Here is a 16,762-nt window from a genome sequence, read left to right as displayed (position 1 = left end):
GCAACTTGATATGCCTAAGCAAGCAGGTTGATGTTCATGGGAACTTCTTTCTGAAGAGAAAGGGAGGTGAAGGGTAGCTGAAGGGAGGGGGAGGGACTGGGAGGAAAGGAGGGAGGGGAGGTTTCAACTGGGATGTAAAGTAAATAAATTTATTAATAAAAAATCACTCACTATACTTTCCAGACTATTGTATAAAATGAGCCATACACAGTCAATGTTTTATAACATTCTTCCAAATATAATTTATTCATTACCCAAAAAAATGATGCATCCATTATCCTAGATGGTGTGTAGAGGGGTTTGCTGTCTCCCAAGTTTCTTGTGCTGAATCCTGCTTTAAAGTTCTTCCCCAGAGCTGACTGTTTCCCTGTGGTCTGGCTGCCATCTTCTGACTTTACCCTGGTTCACAGCTCCTTTGGCTACGATGGGTGTCCCTGAATGTGCAACTGTGGGGAGCAGAGCAAATCATTTTCACAGAGTGACCGCAGACACTTAGGCTTAGAGCCATCAGACTTGAATTTCACACTGTGGTGGTTTGTAAGGAGATGTAATTCTCTATGCCCTCGACTTCCCTGATTATCACTGAGGATAGGCACTTTGCACTTCAGTGCCTGGAGTCAGGTCACACAGCTTATAAGTTAGTTAACGAGACATTGTAAAGGTCATCATGGTGTGACTTGCTTTTCTTATACTACTTTTAATTTTGTGCTTTATATTTAAAATTGTTTGTCTTATTGAGTGTATGTGTGTGTGTGTCTGTGTATGAGAATGTGTATTTTTGTGTGTTCATGTGTCAGTGTGTGTATGAATGTGGGTGTGGGTATGAGAATGTGTATTTCTGTGTGTGCATGTCTGTGTGTGCTTGTGTGTGTGTGTGTGTGTGTGTGTGTGTGTGTGTGTAAGGAGAAGCTGAAGGTCTGAGTTCTCTTCCTCTGGGACTTGAGTTTACGTGGTCAGGTTTGGTGACAATTGCCTTCCCTGCTGATGCATCTCACTGACCCTGGTTTAATGTTTTACAATTTGATCATGTGAATGTTCTTTTTTTCGTGGTTTAAACGTTTAAATTATTTTGCCATCTTCTTCTGTCAATACTTCTCTTGAGCTATGCCAGTTTCTCATCTTCTCAGGTCACTTCTTGCCTTCAGTAGTTTCATTTTGAATAAAGTTATTTCACTCACCTTTTCAAAGTATAATGCATGCTTTCTCTCTCACATGTGTGTCTGTTTGTTTTCGACAAAGGTTTTTTTTCTGTGACCCTGGCTGTTCTGGACCTCATTCTGTAGAACAGGCTGGCTTTGAATTTACAGAGATCTGCTGCTTCTGCCTCCTGAGTGCTGGTTTGCTTGAGTTTTATACCATGCCTGGTCTCAACTCTCTTACTGCTCACCCTTAACAATTCGCTGGGTTCCATCTTTATTTTTCTATTTACACACTTTAAAAAGAGTTGTTAGTAGTCTCCTTGTAAAAAGTCAAACTAGTCAAACCTTCCAAACACCTATCCTTCTACAACGTTTCTCTGTAGCAGTGAGCTTTTCTAGAGTTTATCATCTCTCTGTACTGTATGCTACAGTTCTTACTTCCTTCTTTCCTCTCTCCCTCTCTTCTTCCTTCCTTCCTTCTTTGCTCCATCCCTTTATCTGATTCCTGTTTCCCATCTATTCTTCTTTCCTTTCCCCCCATTTCCCTTCCTTCTTCCTTCCTTTCTTTCCTACCTATCTTGGTGCTTTGGGTTGGACTTGTGAATTGCTTAATAAGAGCATCTCTGTTTCTCCCTCCTCAGGGTTCTACACTTACTCTCTACAGCACTGAGAAGCTCTGTATACTCCCTTTAATTTCCTTCTTCCCACGGTTACTAATCTGCAGATAGGCAGCTCATTATTTCTTGTTTGCACTGTTGTAGTAATTTTGATACCGAGTCTCTTGTTGGCACAGCTCTGTGTGAAGTGCCTGTTTCAAAACACTTGATTCATATTCCTAATAGTTTTTTTAAAAAAAAAATTTACATTTTTTTTCTTGGTAGTATATTAAGTTAGAAATATTTTCTGGTCTAAAGGCACGCAGAGCTGTTTAAATCCTAACAAATCAATGGTCAAACTCACCTCAGCTTTCAAGAACATTTGTCCCCCAACTAAATTATATTGACTCTTACCCTTCAGGTATGCTGGTGTGCATTTTGACCCCCTTCTCTGGGCCCTCCCATGACCCTCTTGCTCCTGTGCTGCTGAGACTGAAGCTGTCCCACAGCTGTCTTGCCGACTGATCTCTGAGAAACCCTCCCGACACTCGGGCTTTGTTTCTTCACTCCTTCTTGCCCTGATCTTAGGAGCAGGATCTGCACATGAGGCCAACCAGTGTCATGTTCATGTCCTGTTGTTTGTCCCTGCTTATACAATCCCATCCACCACAAGAAGAGACTCTTCTGATGATCTATGGGTATAACAGCGCATCGTTAGGACCGAGATGACATTTTATTTACATGCTACGTCTTTCCTAGAGAATTTCAGAATCCTGGAAGACACCAGATGCTCTGTAAATGCTGGCCATGTTGTGAGTGTGCCTTGGGATCACAATGATCGTTGTCACATATCGGTGCTAGAGCAGCTTCCTGTGTGCTTGCAGTTGTGCTACCTTTCCACCATCATCTTTGCACTTGTTTTTAATATGGCTGTCCCGGAACTCACCATGGAGGAGACAGTCCTTGAACTCACAGTTATCTTCCTGCCTTTTCCTCCGGAGTGCTGGGATTACAGGTATGCACAAGCACACCAGGTTTTCAATAGCTTCTTTGAAGTTCCCCCTAAAAAAGTTATAGGTAGGATGAAGGGTCTGCAAATGATGAACACTAGGACTTGATCCCTAGAGCCCGTGTTCTAGCCTATGCTGGGCATGGTGGCATTTGCTTGTGATCCAAGCACTGGAGAGTGAGACAGAAGACTCCCTGGGGTTCACTGGCCTAGTCTACTGGGTGAGCCTAGGCCGATGGAGACCTTATTTCAAAGTCAGGAAGGTGAAGAATGTTCTAGAAGATTTCACTCAAGGTTGACCTTTTTCCTCCAGCTTTACATACATGTGCATCTGCACCAGCTCTCCCTCCCCTTTATTACTGGTGATTTGAGTTCTGAACTCTGGAACTTTGTCAATTCATCCTTACTATTTGAGTTAATAATTGCCTGGTGATATTAGTATACTGGTCCAGTTTAGAACTCTGGAATAAAAGATAACATTTTTCTTCTTCTGATGAGCATATCTAGTATAATATTGACATATCAAGTAAATATAATTTCCCTAATCATTTAGATTTCTGAGTATATACAACACCTCTTCAGAGAAAGAGGGTCATCCTCCAATGCTGGTGCAATGGCAACCTGGGTACGACCAGTCTGGAAATCAATCTGGAGGTTCCTCAGAAATTTGGAAATAGCTCTACCTGAAGACCCAGCTATACCACTCTTGGGCATATATCCAAAAGATACCCCACCAGGCCACAGGGGCACGTGTTCCACTCTGTTCATAGAGACCTTATTTTTTGATAGCTAGAAGCTGGAAACAACCCAGATGTTCCACAACAGAAGAATGGATACAGAAAATGTGGTTTCAGGGTGTGGGGAGGTCTGTTGGAGTGGGGGTGGGGACATCCTCTTGGAGACAGGTGAGGAGGAATGGGATGAGGAGCCGTTGGAGAGTGGATGGGGAGGGGAATAAAGACTGGAGTGTAAAAAAAGATTAGATGATGATGATGATGATAATAGGTTCAAAACTTAAAGAAAATTCCTAGGTGCTGTGAGGGCTGACAGAAGGCAAATTTTGGAAGTTGGTTGGCCTATTCCGTTTGATCCTATAATGACTGTACATAATGGAAGAAACCTTTTATGGTAAAAACGTGAAGAAAGGAAGATCCAGGCATCTGCCCATCTGTTCAAGGTTATGTTGTTATTGACCCGAGGCCCCTCACTCCGTCTCAGCTCCTGAATGTCCCGTTGCCTCCCAATAGTGTCATGAGCTGGGGATCAAGTTTCTAACACATGTACTTTTGGGAGACACTTTCCTAGAGGTCACACGATCTACTTGGATGACGCCACCCACCTTGCTTCTGATGGTCAAGTATTGATTGCTTCCTGGCCTTTGCTATTCCTGACTCTCATCATCTCAGAAGCTTAGGGAGTTTCCCGAATTGTATCTGGTTTATTCCAGACTAATCTAAGCTTCTCACTAAGGCCAGTGCCCTCCCCCCTGTCTGTGGCCCCTAAATCATAACATATTTCTTACTACTCCAGTGAAAGAACTGTCTTCCTTAAAGTCACCCCAGGAATTTAGTCATCGGTTGGGGGCTTCAGTTCTCACTGTTACACCGCTTGCCGCTCAGAGCCTCGCGGTTTCTTCCCATCGAAGCAGCTCTGGCTTTTCAGCCTCGTTGCTTGTGGGCCAGCATTTTTATTTCAGACTGTAAGGGGCTGGCTTAATAGGAAGGAAGTGATGTTAGATCTTACGCCATCAAGTTCCCGTTACAAATGGGTGTCCCCTTTCAACCTTTCCCTTACACTCTGTCCCCTGTGTGCTTGTCACTGATCTCATTTGGTTTTCTACGCCTCACAGGTGTCTACAAACCAAGTCTGCATTTTCCTTTGCAAATTATTCTCCTAGTCAAGGAAAGACTTGACTTTTGGCCTTATTTAGTTGCCTAGAAACCATGAAGGGATGAAGGGGCATTCTCCAAAGAGAGTTAGCATGTCCTAGGAGTCATTTGTCTTAGGACGACTCCTCATGGTCTCTAGGCCAGGAGAGACTGGAACCCCATAATAAGGGGAGAGAAACAGTGTATCTTTCATTGGCATATTTTGTTTGCACAAAAACAATTTTTTTCATTGTGATGTTTTAGGCATGTAAGCAGGTTTTTAAGCCATACTCCTCCCCTAATGCCATCTCTTGTCCCTCTGCCTCCTGAGGACAACTCCCTCCCTAAACAGTCTCCTTTCGTGTCCTTTTAAATGCTTTGGTATTTTAAATTATATCCATGTGTATATCTCTGTATGGGGGTGTCCATGAGTATGGAAAGTAGAAGCCAGAGGCAGCTGATCCCTTGAAGCGGGAGTTCCTGTTTCATGCTTACTTTCCTTAGTGGTGTGATGATTTGTAGTTTGTCCATTTTTATTCAAACGACCCAATTTCATTTTTATGGTTGACAGAAACTTTATTGGGTATATGTACATATTTCATTCATTCATCTATCCATTGCTATACATATGTATATATACATACGTATATATGTATGTATATACATATACATATACATACATATATATATATATATATATATATATATATATATCATGTGGTGATTTGAATGATAATAGCCTACATAGCCTCGTATATTTAATGCTTAGTTCCCAGTTGATGGAAACTGTTTAAAAAGGACGAGGAGGTGTGGCCTTGTTGGAGGAGGTGTGTCACTGTAGGCTCTGCCATGGTAGCCCAGTGTCTCTCTCCTTGCCTGCTGTCTGTAGATTAGGATAAAAGCTGATGTTCCTGTGCCATGTTGGCTTGCTTCCTGCCATGGTTACCCAGAGAAGCACTGTGCCTAGAAATTGCAAAGATGCGGTTTGCTTGGAGGTTGGAACAGGCTCCTTAAATGTGGCTGAAGGGGTGGGGCTTAGAGGCAGGCCATGGGTTTATATGACGCTACCTTGAGAGTTAAGTTACAGCTAGCAATAGTGGTGAATAGCTATGTACTGACAGAAAGTCACTGCTGGTACAATGTTTTTTTTTTTTTTTTTTTTTTATCAGGTATTGATAGGAAGAAGACAGCGAAGCTGCTTCCGTGTTAATTTAGAAGTTGTCAACGAGCTCTAACACGAGCAGGTGCATAAAGCAGCGGAGTGGGGTAGGGCAGCTCATACCTGGACCTCAGTACACGGAAGGCTATGGCAGAACTGTAGGCGGAGGCCAGCCCGAGCCACGTAGTGAAAGTCTGCCCCCAAAGGGGAAATAGTTGTAAAGAGATACACAGAGTCGTGCTGCAGTAAAAATAAACAACGGTATCTGCTGCTACTAGTTCCTACGTGTCACCGTGGGCCACTTAGCCGGAACCGCTCTCCCTGGCTGCTTCTTTACCAGCCGGGAACTTTGCTCGCATCCCCCACAGCCTGGTAAAATCATGACTCAATAAGCAATAATTTATCAATCAGATTGATGTGTTAGATTCTCAATCCACAAACCATCCACACAATAAGCTCACAACTAGTTGCCAAAGATATAAACCGCCCACCTAGATCTAGATCCTCCTCCAGTTTCATCTTCGTTCACTGCTCCTCCTCCTCTCTCCTTCCTAGACCTTTCCCCTCCCGCCCTCCTCATTCACTGATAGGCTGGACCCACCTTGCTGCATAATGACCTCACCCTACAGAGTAGCTCCAGGAATTGGGTTCTGTTAACATCTGCCTGGGAAACTCTTGACTCAGGATGAGGTTCCACCGAGTTCAAACAGTTATGACAGTTGATTTAGGGGCAGAACAGGCAAGAAGATGGTTTGAAATGGAAGGCAGGGGCAGGGTGAGTGTAGATTTCCAGCGCAGACTTGTGAAGATGGAGAAGATGCCGCCCCCATCCAGAGTGAATAAAGTTGATAACACCCCCCTCTCTATGCGCAGGGAACAGGTATCTCAAAGGAGAGGCCAGGAGCTCACCTTATGGTGCTTCTCAGTTTGGGGATGACTTTTATGGCAACTCTGTTACATCCAGAGATAAGCTCTGGGTAGGCAGAACTGGGCATCTTCTCATTTCCTGACCGGTCCTGAATAACAAAGCTACTTGTTTAGACTTAAGATATTCTATTTTGCTCTCTGAATGCCAACAGCACTGTCTGATACAGTAATCCTGAATCTGGTAGTCTCTTGGTAGAAAGGGCAATCCTGTTCTGTGGACTTGGGTCAGGGGCTGCTAAGAGAGCTTTGTATGTAGAGAATAAAGAAGGAAGTTCGACCCTAAGACACCTGTGAATGTCAATCCTAGGTCAAGGAGAATAAGAGGAGCTGGTGCAGAGTCAAAGGGTCAAGAGAGGGCAAGACGTCAAAAACTGCTCTTTAGTCATGTTGTCCTCTTAGCTACTTTTCATAAGAAAAATATCTATGGGACACATTAATAAGGGACTGAACGTTTATTGTCCCTTTCTGAGGAGTGTTAAATAGGAAACTTCTGTAACCAAATGTTCAGGGTGTGCCTCCCAATAAACAACAAGGCTCTATTCACTACCCCCACCTTACCCCTTTTCTGAACCCCAAGAAGCTGGGGCTGCCAAAAACTAACCTTCCTGGACAACTGAAGGAGGCTGAAGTTTCTTTCTCAGTACAGGAGAGAGGAGAGTCTTTGAGTTACCAAGAGAACAATGGGTTAAGTCTGAGCTAATCTATTTCAGGTTAACTTGAGTCTTCAATAAATGTATTAGTGAGATGTTTTCTTTTTTAAAGGATTTACTTTGTAGTTGTGTGTGTGTGTATGTGTGTGTGTATTTTGTACATCTGAGTTCTGAAGCCTGCAGAAATTTTAGGATCCCCAGGAGCTGGAGTTATCGCTGGTGAGCCACCTGTTGTGGACACTAGGAACTGAACTTAGGTCCTCTGAAAGAGTAGTGTGTACTCTTCCTGCTGCGCCAGCTCTCTAGCCCCAGAAGTTTTAAATCATTATATCTCTTTCTAATCTGAAACTTTAAGCCCAGATAAAAAACTTTCTTCTCTCTAGATTCTTATCAAACAGAAGTAACTAAGACATGAAGTCTATTTCATTTAAAAATTAATGTATTTTTCCTCTCTATTTTTATAAGCAACTGCAAAGAACATTTTGCTTTTTTAAAGATTTATTTATTTACTCTATACAAGTACACTGTAGCTGTCTTCAGACACACCAGAAGAGGGCATCAGATCCCATTACAGATGGTTGTGAGCCACCATGTGGTTGCTGGGATTTGAACTCAGGATCTCTGGAAGAGCAGTCAGTGTTCTTAACCACTGAGCCATCTCCCTAGCCCTATTTCTATATTTTTAAAATAGATTTATGTTTGTTTTATGTGTATGGGTATTTTGCCTGCATGTATATCTGTATGCTGTGTACATGCAATGGCTGTGGAGGCCAGAAGAGGGCGCCAGATCTCCTGGAACTGGAGATATAGATGATTGTGATGTGTGCGTTTGGAACTGAACCTAGTCATCAGAAAGAGCAGCCAGTTCTTCTAACACTGAACCAACTCTTCACTGTCTTTGATTTATTTTTCATGGATGTATAAAAGCATGAAGTCATACATAATTATGGAGTAGCATGTAATAACATTTTAGGATGTTATCTTATTCCTGAAAAATAATTTCTTTATGAGGGCTCAAAATTTTTTCTTTTGGAATGTGAAATACACGATGTGTTTTCTGTCCTCACCTTACCGCTGTTAAAAGCACACCAGCCTTTCTTATTATACTCCATCATTACATGGCCAACACACTCTGTCTTTTTGCTAGGGGACCGCTTCTCTTGCTGGGCAAAAGCTTTTAGGTTGTCTGCAATAGAATTTGTCTAATTTTGCTTTTGTTTCCTGTGTCTAGGGGATGTGGTCCAAGAATTCCTTTTCCATTTTCAAGGTCCAGATGGTTCCCTCTGTTTCCTTATAGAAGTTTAGAGGATTCAGTCCTTCTTGGAAGACTTCCGTGTATTCAGAGTTCACTCTTGTAACTGGCTCAAGGGCAAGGGGTCAGTCCAGCTTTATTTTTTCCATGTGGGAAAATACCTTATTTTCCATATCTAATTTTCCTAGGACCAATAATTGAAAAGACCCTACTTCCTCTGGTGTGTCTTCTTAGCACCTTCTCAGCCTGTTAGTTGCACATGTTCAGTTTTTCTGGGCTCTCTGTTCAGTTCCATTGGTCTGTGATTCTGGTTACTTGATGAACCATGCTGTTTTGGTCACTATACCTCAGTAGTGTATTTTGGATAATAATGGCTCCTGTTTTGTACTTTGTGATCAGGATTATTTTGTCTATTTGCATTTTGAGGTTTCATACAAATTTGAAGGCTATTTTTATCTGTGAGGAATTTTACTGGTGTTTTGTTAAGACTGCATTGAATCTGTAGATGTCTCTGGATGGCACAGGCATTCAACAACATAGATTCTAATCCTTGAATTCATGAATAAAGAATTTTTAATTTTTGTATATATTTAAATATGTCTATATCTGAGACATGACCAACTCAACACAATCAAGCTGTGTAGGATTTGCTATGTGACCAGTCTAGTCCTAAACTCACATAGTCTGCCCTCCCGGGCCATCAAGAAGTTCGGATTAAAGAAGTCTACCACAGTGCTCTGCAATCTTTTATACTTTTTATTGTAGAGATATTTCACCTTTGACTAAATTCGTTTTTAATGCTGTTGTTAATTTATTTGTGAGATCAATCCCATCGCAGTTGTGAGACTGTCCCCTTGATTTCCACACCAGATAACTTGCTGTTGCCGTACAACTACGCTATGGTTCTTGTGGTGCTTTCGTGACCTAAACATTCGCTCATGTGTTTAATCAGTTCCAGTAACTTCTCTGGTAGGAATTCTTGTGCATGATACACAGAGCCTCAAGCGTGGATCCACACAGCGTGGGAACGATCCAGTGAGTGAGGAAATGTGCATCCTTATGTATTGAGAGCTGTGGCAATGGGGCATCTTGGTGTGTCTTTATCTGCAGAATCTGCTGTTGGGTGATTCAAATCAACCTTAACACAGCTGTGAGAGGGAGCCTGGTACTCCATTATACATGAGAATAACCTCGATGGTGTGGGCAGGTGAGAAGCTTGATACAGGAAGCTGAGTAAATGGAGGGCAAGAAAATATGAAAGCATTGTATGGCAGATTCTTTTAAACCATGATGCATGATGAACCATGTAGATCTTGTAATTATGGTAGCAGGACACAGCGAATACTGAAAAACAGGAAGAAGAAAGAGAAAGCGTTGAGGAATTTCTGATGCACCATGAGTTTTGGATCCAAATTCTCATGTTTGAGACCTACAAACTAGAGTGACTTCCTTTGATATTGGGTGAAAAGAGCACAGCTTAGTAAGCCGGGAGAAAAATGAACAAAGCAACACGCAGTTCTCAGGGCAATAGGGCAGGTAAAGCTTTAATTATGAGAAGGGCTGATGTCATTTATGGTCAGTTTCTACTGGGAGGAGGCGTCAGCATTAGGAATCTCATAGACAACCCCCACTCAGAAATAAAACGTGAAAATGACAACGACTCACTCTTGGAAATTGGCTTCACTCTTTCTTTCCATATTCTCTCTCACTGTGGGGAGGGGCAGAGGATAGAATGAGCCAAGGTGTGCATGAGGAAGTCACAGGGTGGCCTTGCGCAGTCTGGTCCCTCCTACCATCTCTATTGGGTTTGGGGGATTAAAGCCAGGCTGTTCACCATTGCAGCGTTTCTACCTGCAATTCTGTAAACTGTGTTCCTAAACTTGGACTCTAACTTATGAGATGGCATTGTTAGTTCCATCTTGTATTAAAAAAAAAAAAAGTAATAGCTACTACCTTAATTCTTCCAGGATCACATATTTTATAAGTCAGCAATGGAGCAAAATTCAGAGGACAAGGGGAGATCTTTGTCTGTGCAGTACTGTAGCAGTGACAACCCTCTGTCCCCACAGCCACACACGGACACAAACGACTTGCGTGATTACCATTGCCCGCTTTTCATTAGCTGAACTGCTTCATTGACCTCGCCGAGAGTCAGGGTGTGGGTGACCAGAGGATCTAGGTCAAACTTCTTTGCCATATAGTCTGACACCAGCTTAGGAACTTCCTCTTTGGTTTTCCAGCCTGGAAATGCACAAAATAACACAGACTTATGAAGGGTTCTGCCCATGAGGTTTCAATATAAAAGAAAGGCCATGTTAGGAATGGGGTGTAGATTTGGTAATACCATATATGCATGCATGAAATCCTCAAATGATTGAAAAATATTTTTAAAAAAGGAAGGATGATGGGAAGAAAGAAAGACCATGTTAAAGTGCTAGAGATGTTTTCTTCCTCATCCACTTACCCTAGTCAGGACTGTCACTCTTCCCACCACACAGCCAACACCCAGTGTTGCGCTCCTCTGGGGTCCTCTGATGTCTCTGACACAGAGGATGTAATACAAAGCCAACAGAAATTAAATCTCATCTGTGGTGTTCCCACCTTGGATCTAATCTCTGTAGATCATGGAATTCAAATGCAGAGTGAAGGCCAACAGTCCTGGGATGCATGGCCTGGATGAATTAAAAGGGTGGAAATGGGGGCTGGGCAAGTAGTTCAGGTGGGAGAGCACAGGACTATGTGCACGAGGGTCTGTAAAAGCAGAGAAATGTCTCTTTCTCTGTGCACGTGCATGCATGCACATGTGAGCATATGTGTATGCACCTGTGTCTGTGTGCTTTGACATACAGCTTCATGAACGATCCAAACAATCCGTGGGAAGAGAAGAACGTGACGGGAGCAATTACGGAGAAGCAGAAAAGGAATGTGTAGAAATTATTCAACTGTGTCTTCTGAGAGGAAAGACGAGGCCAACCAAAGCAACACAAGCCACACAATGTGTTTTCTCTGCTCTCCTGAGTTCAAAACGTGTATCTATTTCTCACTGTGCCAAGTACCTTGGCCAGTATGAGAGGGTGTTGGCAGCTGTCTGATGATCTTTAAAGAGAAGATAGGTAAGAAGTACTGGATGCTCTTCTAAAAGACCTGGGTACTGTTTCTTATACCCACATGACAGTATACAACTGTCTCTAACTGTTTCCAGGGGATTTGATACACTTCGGGCCCCGTGAGCACACGCATATATGTGGTGCAGACAATTATGTAGGCAAAACACCCACACATATAAAAATAAATAATTATTTAAAAAATAAAGATGTACTCAATGTTATAGCTTATTCTGTAAAAATGATCCATCTTTATTAACATTTTAAATTATGTGTATATGTATATGCATTTGAATGTATGTATGCATGCATGTATGTGTGTGCGTGTGTTCAAGAGCTTGTGCTCTCATGTATGTTTATGTATGCAAATGCCCTAGGAGGCCAGAGAAGTTGGATCTTCTGATCACTTTGGATTTAGGAACTCAGGCCTTTTGTAAAACACACATGCTTGTAACTGCTGAGCCACCTTTACAAGCTTCATGCTTGCTTTTCTCTGTTCCAATTAATGTCAGCTTCTCTAGCCTTCTCACCTAGTTTCAAAATGATCCCAAACTCTTCCTATTCATAACCACAAATTCTAACTAGTGGTATCTGTCCCAGACTATGAATCTCTTTGACTTTTGGCTTTGTTTGTTTTTGTTTTTGTTCTTGTTTTTGTTTTTACTGGTGATAAAATGAAGCATTTTGTATGCATGTAAGAATACTTTTGTGGTTATTTTTTATTTCAGTGGAGGAGCATTAAGCAAGGTGCTGGGCTAGGGAGATAGAGCAGTGGGAAGAAGCGCTTGGGAAAGCCTAGAGAACTGACTGGATCCCTGGAAGCCTTTAATGGTGGAAGATGGAGTTTTCCACCTTGGAGTGCAGTGCAAGAGAATTTTACTCTACAGAATTGTCCTTTGACCTCCACATGTGCACAGAGGCATGCATCTTCCCACTTACACATCCACACACTAAAATAAGGCAAAAGGAATAGAGAAGGAAGGTCCCCGGCACAGAGACAAGATTAGGCAGTGTTTCTCAAAAGTGAAGTAAGACCATGTTGCTTCTCAGCAAGGGCAGACTGGCTTTTGAGTAGGGGAAGTTCCTCGCTGTGCACACTGTAGGAAGTTAGGAGATCTGTCGACCCAACATAAATAATACTCTTTGTTGGTGACTGTAAAACCAGGGGGTTGTACCCTCTATAGGAGGAATTAGCTTCATTTATTATCATCAGATGAATATTTAGGTGGTTGAAGAATTTGTTGGCTTATGAGGACTAAGATAACATGATCTATTTTCATAAACCTTAGCTAGACACATGCAATTTGAACAAACAGCTCGTGTGCGGGCACAGCAGAAGGAGATAGCTGTGGTGTGCAGTGATCCAAGTAGAGGAACCGGAGCTCCGGTGCTCAGCTGAATCAGGACTTCCCTCCCTTACAGGCCCTGCCATTCGCTCAGGACGTAAATGCAGTGGGTAAGTCTCCTAACATCTGAAAATCCATTGCTACCAGGAGTTCGGCCATCACAGTCCCAAGTGTTCAGCAACCTCTCACTTTCATGTGTTTGCTCAAGAACTCACATTCTCTAGAGTCCTCTTAAAAGTCGAATTGTGCTATGGAGCGATGGCTCAGCAGTCAAGAGCGCCAGCTGCTCTTCCAGAGGGAGATTTCCAGCACTCACAATATAGCTCACAACTATGACTCCAATTCCGAGGACGAGATGTCCTTTTCTGTCCTCTGTGGGCACTAGGCACGCGAGTAGTGTACAGACTGACATGTAGGTAAAACATCCACATGCACTATAATAAGCAAGCACTAAAATCTTAAAAACTATCAAGCTGTTTGCAGATGATCCGAGAAGCCTAGGCAGGAGTACACCACTTCATTTATTGTATACTTCTCAAATATGGGAGGCAGAGGCAGGTGGATCCCTGAGTTTAAGGCCAGCCTGGTTTACAGAGTGAGTTTTAGGACAGCCAGGACTACTCACTACTCAGAGAAACCGTGTCTCGAAAACCAAAAGAAAAGAGTCAGTAAATAAAAGTCTTCTAGAGTTTTAGGTTTTAAATAGTGGGAAGTAAAGGATTTCATGAAAAGATTTACTTCTCAGGATAAGAGAATTTGCATTTGTTTGCTATTAAAGCACCCTTTCCCTTTGGTAGTATTTCTTGACAATTATGAATTTATTGTTTTTAAGAATATTGAGTTGTTGTGATGACAACTCATTTGTCTGGATAAGATTATACTGCTTGACAATAACTATTAATAGTTGAGCATATACCGGAAGGAATCCCAGTGGACATTTATATAATTAACTGGGGCACACCTATTGATTTTGATACTGTTAACGTTTGGGTCGTTTTGAGTCTAGGTCTTTAGCATTCTGTCACCGAGTTACATTCCTAGCAGCTAGCAGTGGCTTTCAACCTGTGGGTCACGACACCTTTGGCAAACCTCTAAAAATATTTACATGATTCAGAACAGTAGCAAAATTACAGTTAGGAAGTAGCAACAAAAATAATTTTATAATTGGGGTCACCACAGCTAAAGGAACTGTGTTAAGACATGCATTAAGAAGGTTGATGACCACTGAACTAAACAGTATTTTGTTGTTTGTTTGTTTAACAAGTCAATTAGAAATGTTTTTTTTGCTCCCTGCATGAGATAAAGGGCATGGGGAGACAGAGGATATAGGTAATATATAATGCGAGCTTTAAAAAGTTGAAGCAAACACTGTACTTTAGAATTGATCGATGTCTTTTCTTAGGCTCTTCTGACCCATCTTTCTATTTCCTCCTTCTGTCTCCTCATCTCCCCCATTTGCTGCTTTCTCCATACGTACCTCCCAAAACAGATGCTGTCAGAGTACGCCCTGAGAAGAACAGGTGGCTACTGAGTTTGATTATATTGATCGGAGATGCTATTGATCCAACAATCACACAGACCCCATGATCCTTGTGGCAGGAACCCAGGGCAGTCGCCTGTTGTAAAGCAATGCAAAACAGAAAAGAGATAAACCATCTAGGTCTGAGTCTTACCCAGCTGGACTGCTTAATGGCCTATGAGTTCCTTTCTGATTTTCTCTTTCGATTTTGAAATAGTATCAATATTATGAAGATGTTCTGTAACATAGCTAAGATATTGTTTCTGCCTAGAGTAACGCTTGGCATTTTAGGTTTCCACAAATGGAATAGAGTAGAAGACTATTATGGTTGTAATAAAAATTATGATTGTCTTTATAAGGACTGATGTGGTTGGTAAATATGAGTTGGTGTTTTTCTTCTATATATCAAAGTGGACATTCAGATGTTTGTGCGAGATGACATGCTAACAAAATGGCCACCGGGCATCTTTCCATTAGTGATTTTCAAGGCTATTTCTCAGAACAAGACTGGGATAAAGGATTTTCTGTGTATATCATCAGGTGTGAGGATTATCTACAGTGAACCATAAGAAATTTTGGATGGGAAAAGAGACCAAGGTTGGAAAGGACTCCTCTTTGCTTTTCATGTAACTTCCCTGCAACAGAAATGCATCAGAGTCCAAAGGAAAGCTCTCCCCAGAGTCTGACATGACTGAATTTCACGTTTACCTCCTTGTAGGAACCATGTTCAGGCAGGAAAATCACTACTGTTTTTCTTCATCTTTTGGAAATGACCCATTAAACCAAGATGAGGATACGAGGTTTTTTTTTTTTTTTTTTTTTTTTTTTTTTTGTTTCAGAAGCTCACATCTAACATGAACGATTTTTAATGAAATTAGAAGCTCATTGCTTTCTAGGACAATTTAGTAAAGCCTGATTTCATGTAAGTTACCTGCCTTGAAAATTATAGTCATCTCAGGCTACTGGTTGCCATGCATCTCTGAGTGGGAATTCTTTATGTTTAATTGAAAGAGACATGTGCGGGAACAAAGAGGAAAACTGAACTCAGGAGCAGGGTTGTCGTTTGAGTGGGACAGTGAGTGGACAGGGCTCTGTAGGGCATGTCATGATGGGCATGTGGTGGCTCCCAAGGAAATTAGAGGAATGTGAAAGGAAATGTATGCTCATTACATTAAAATATTAAGCAACAACCGGTGTAATATACTGGTAGTTTTCACCCCCAATGATCACATACCACTGTTTCTGTGTTTCCAGTGACCTCAAAGCAGAAGTCTGCACCACCATTCAGCATCTCAGATAAAACTTTCTCAATGGGTTTCTCGGAGTCCCGTGGGTCTACACAGTCAGTGGCACCCACTGTCTTGGCGTTCACAAACTTGTCTTTGTTGATGTCCACAGCAATGATCCTGGCTGCTCCTGCTACCTTACAGCCAATGATGACAGACAGACCAACACCTCCAAGGCCAAACACGGCACAGGTGGAACCCGGGGTCACCTACGCACAAAGGCAGAAACTCAAAGCAAAAGCAAGAGGAACATGAATTTTCCTCCTCTGTGGTAGATTCAAGCCAAGCCTCATGCTACCTAAGGAAGCTCTGCCAGTGCGCTGTTCCCCAGTCCTGTGTGTCCTTACCGACTGATGGAGGCCAAGACAGTTGCTTTTCATGAGACAGAAGAAAGGACATTTTCAAGTAAAGTACATCAAGAGAATTTTAGTTCTTCGGGCTCTTTCTAGGTGTGCAACACTTTGAGCACAGTAACAAAAATCTACCTACAAGGAGAGGGGTTCAAGTCTCAAGAAGGAATTAGCATGACTGGAGGTAATACAATGAAATCTTTCTGGGTCTTTTATTGGGCAGACTATTTATTTAGTTGTAGAGACTTTTCAGTTCTTTCAGATGCCTCCATCTTCTTACAAACTCTCTTTCTCATTCTTCTGGGTATCTGGGAACTCCAAACTACTTCATAGTGTTTACAGATGCAGTCTTCTTTTTTTCTTTCCTTCCTTCCTTCCTTCCTTCCTTCCTTCCTTCCTTCCTTCCTTCTTCCCTCCCTTCCTTCCTCCCTCCCTCCTCCCTCCCTTTCCCCTCCCTCCCTCCCTTCCTCTTTTCCTTTCTTTCTTCCTTCCTTCCTTCCCTCCCTCCTCCCTCCTTCCTTCATTCCTTTGTTCCTTCCTTCTTTCCCTCCTTCCTT

General features: G+C 42.2%; 1 protein-coding gene across 1 annotated transcript in view; it reads right to left on the bottom strand.

Annotated features, from left to right (window-relative positions):
• Nucleotides 1-9,919: 9,919 nt before the first annotated feature.
• LOC308420137 (alcohol dehydrogenase 1-like) overlaps nt 9,920-16,762 on the bottom strand; it is a gene marked incomplete at both ends in the record, with an annotated part of 39,373 nt that continues 32,530 nt past the window's right edge. The window contains 4 exons of the mRNA XM_080916046.1: nt 9,920-9,944; nt 10,703-10,841; nt 14,528-14,666; nt 15,804-16,064. Coding sequence (XP_080772172.1) covers nt 9,920-9,944; nt 10,703-10,841; nt 14,528-14,666; nt 15,804-16,064 — 564 coding nt within the window. The remainder of the gene's footprint in view (nt 9,945-10,702; nt 10,842-14,527; nt 14,667-15,803; nt 16,065-16,762) is intronic.

The sequence above is a fragment of the Micromys minutus genome (assembly GCF_963924665.1).
Source record: "Micromys minutus genome assembly, chromosome: 4".
Classification (NCBI taxonomy): Eukaryota; Metazoa; Chordata; class Mammalia; order Rodentia; family Muridae; genus Micromys; species Micromys minutus.
Note: the sequence above shows the minus strand (reverse complement) of the source record. Positions and strands in the feature narration are given on the sequence as shown.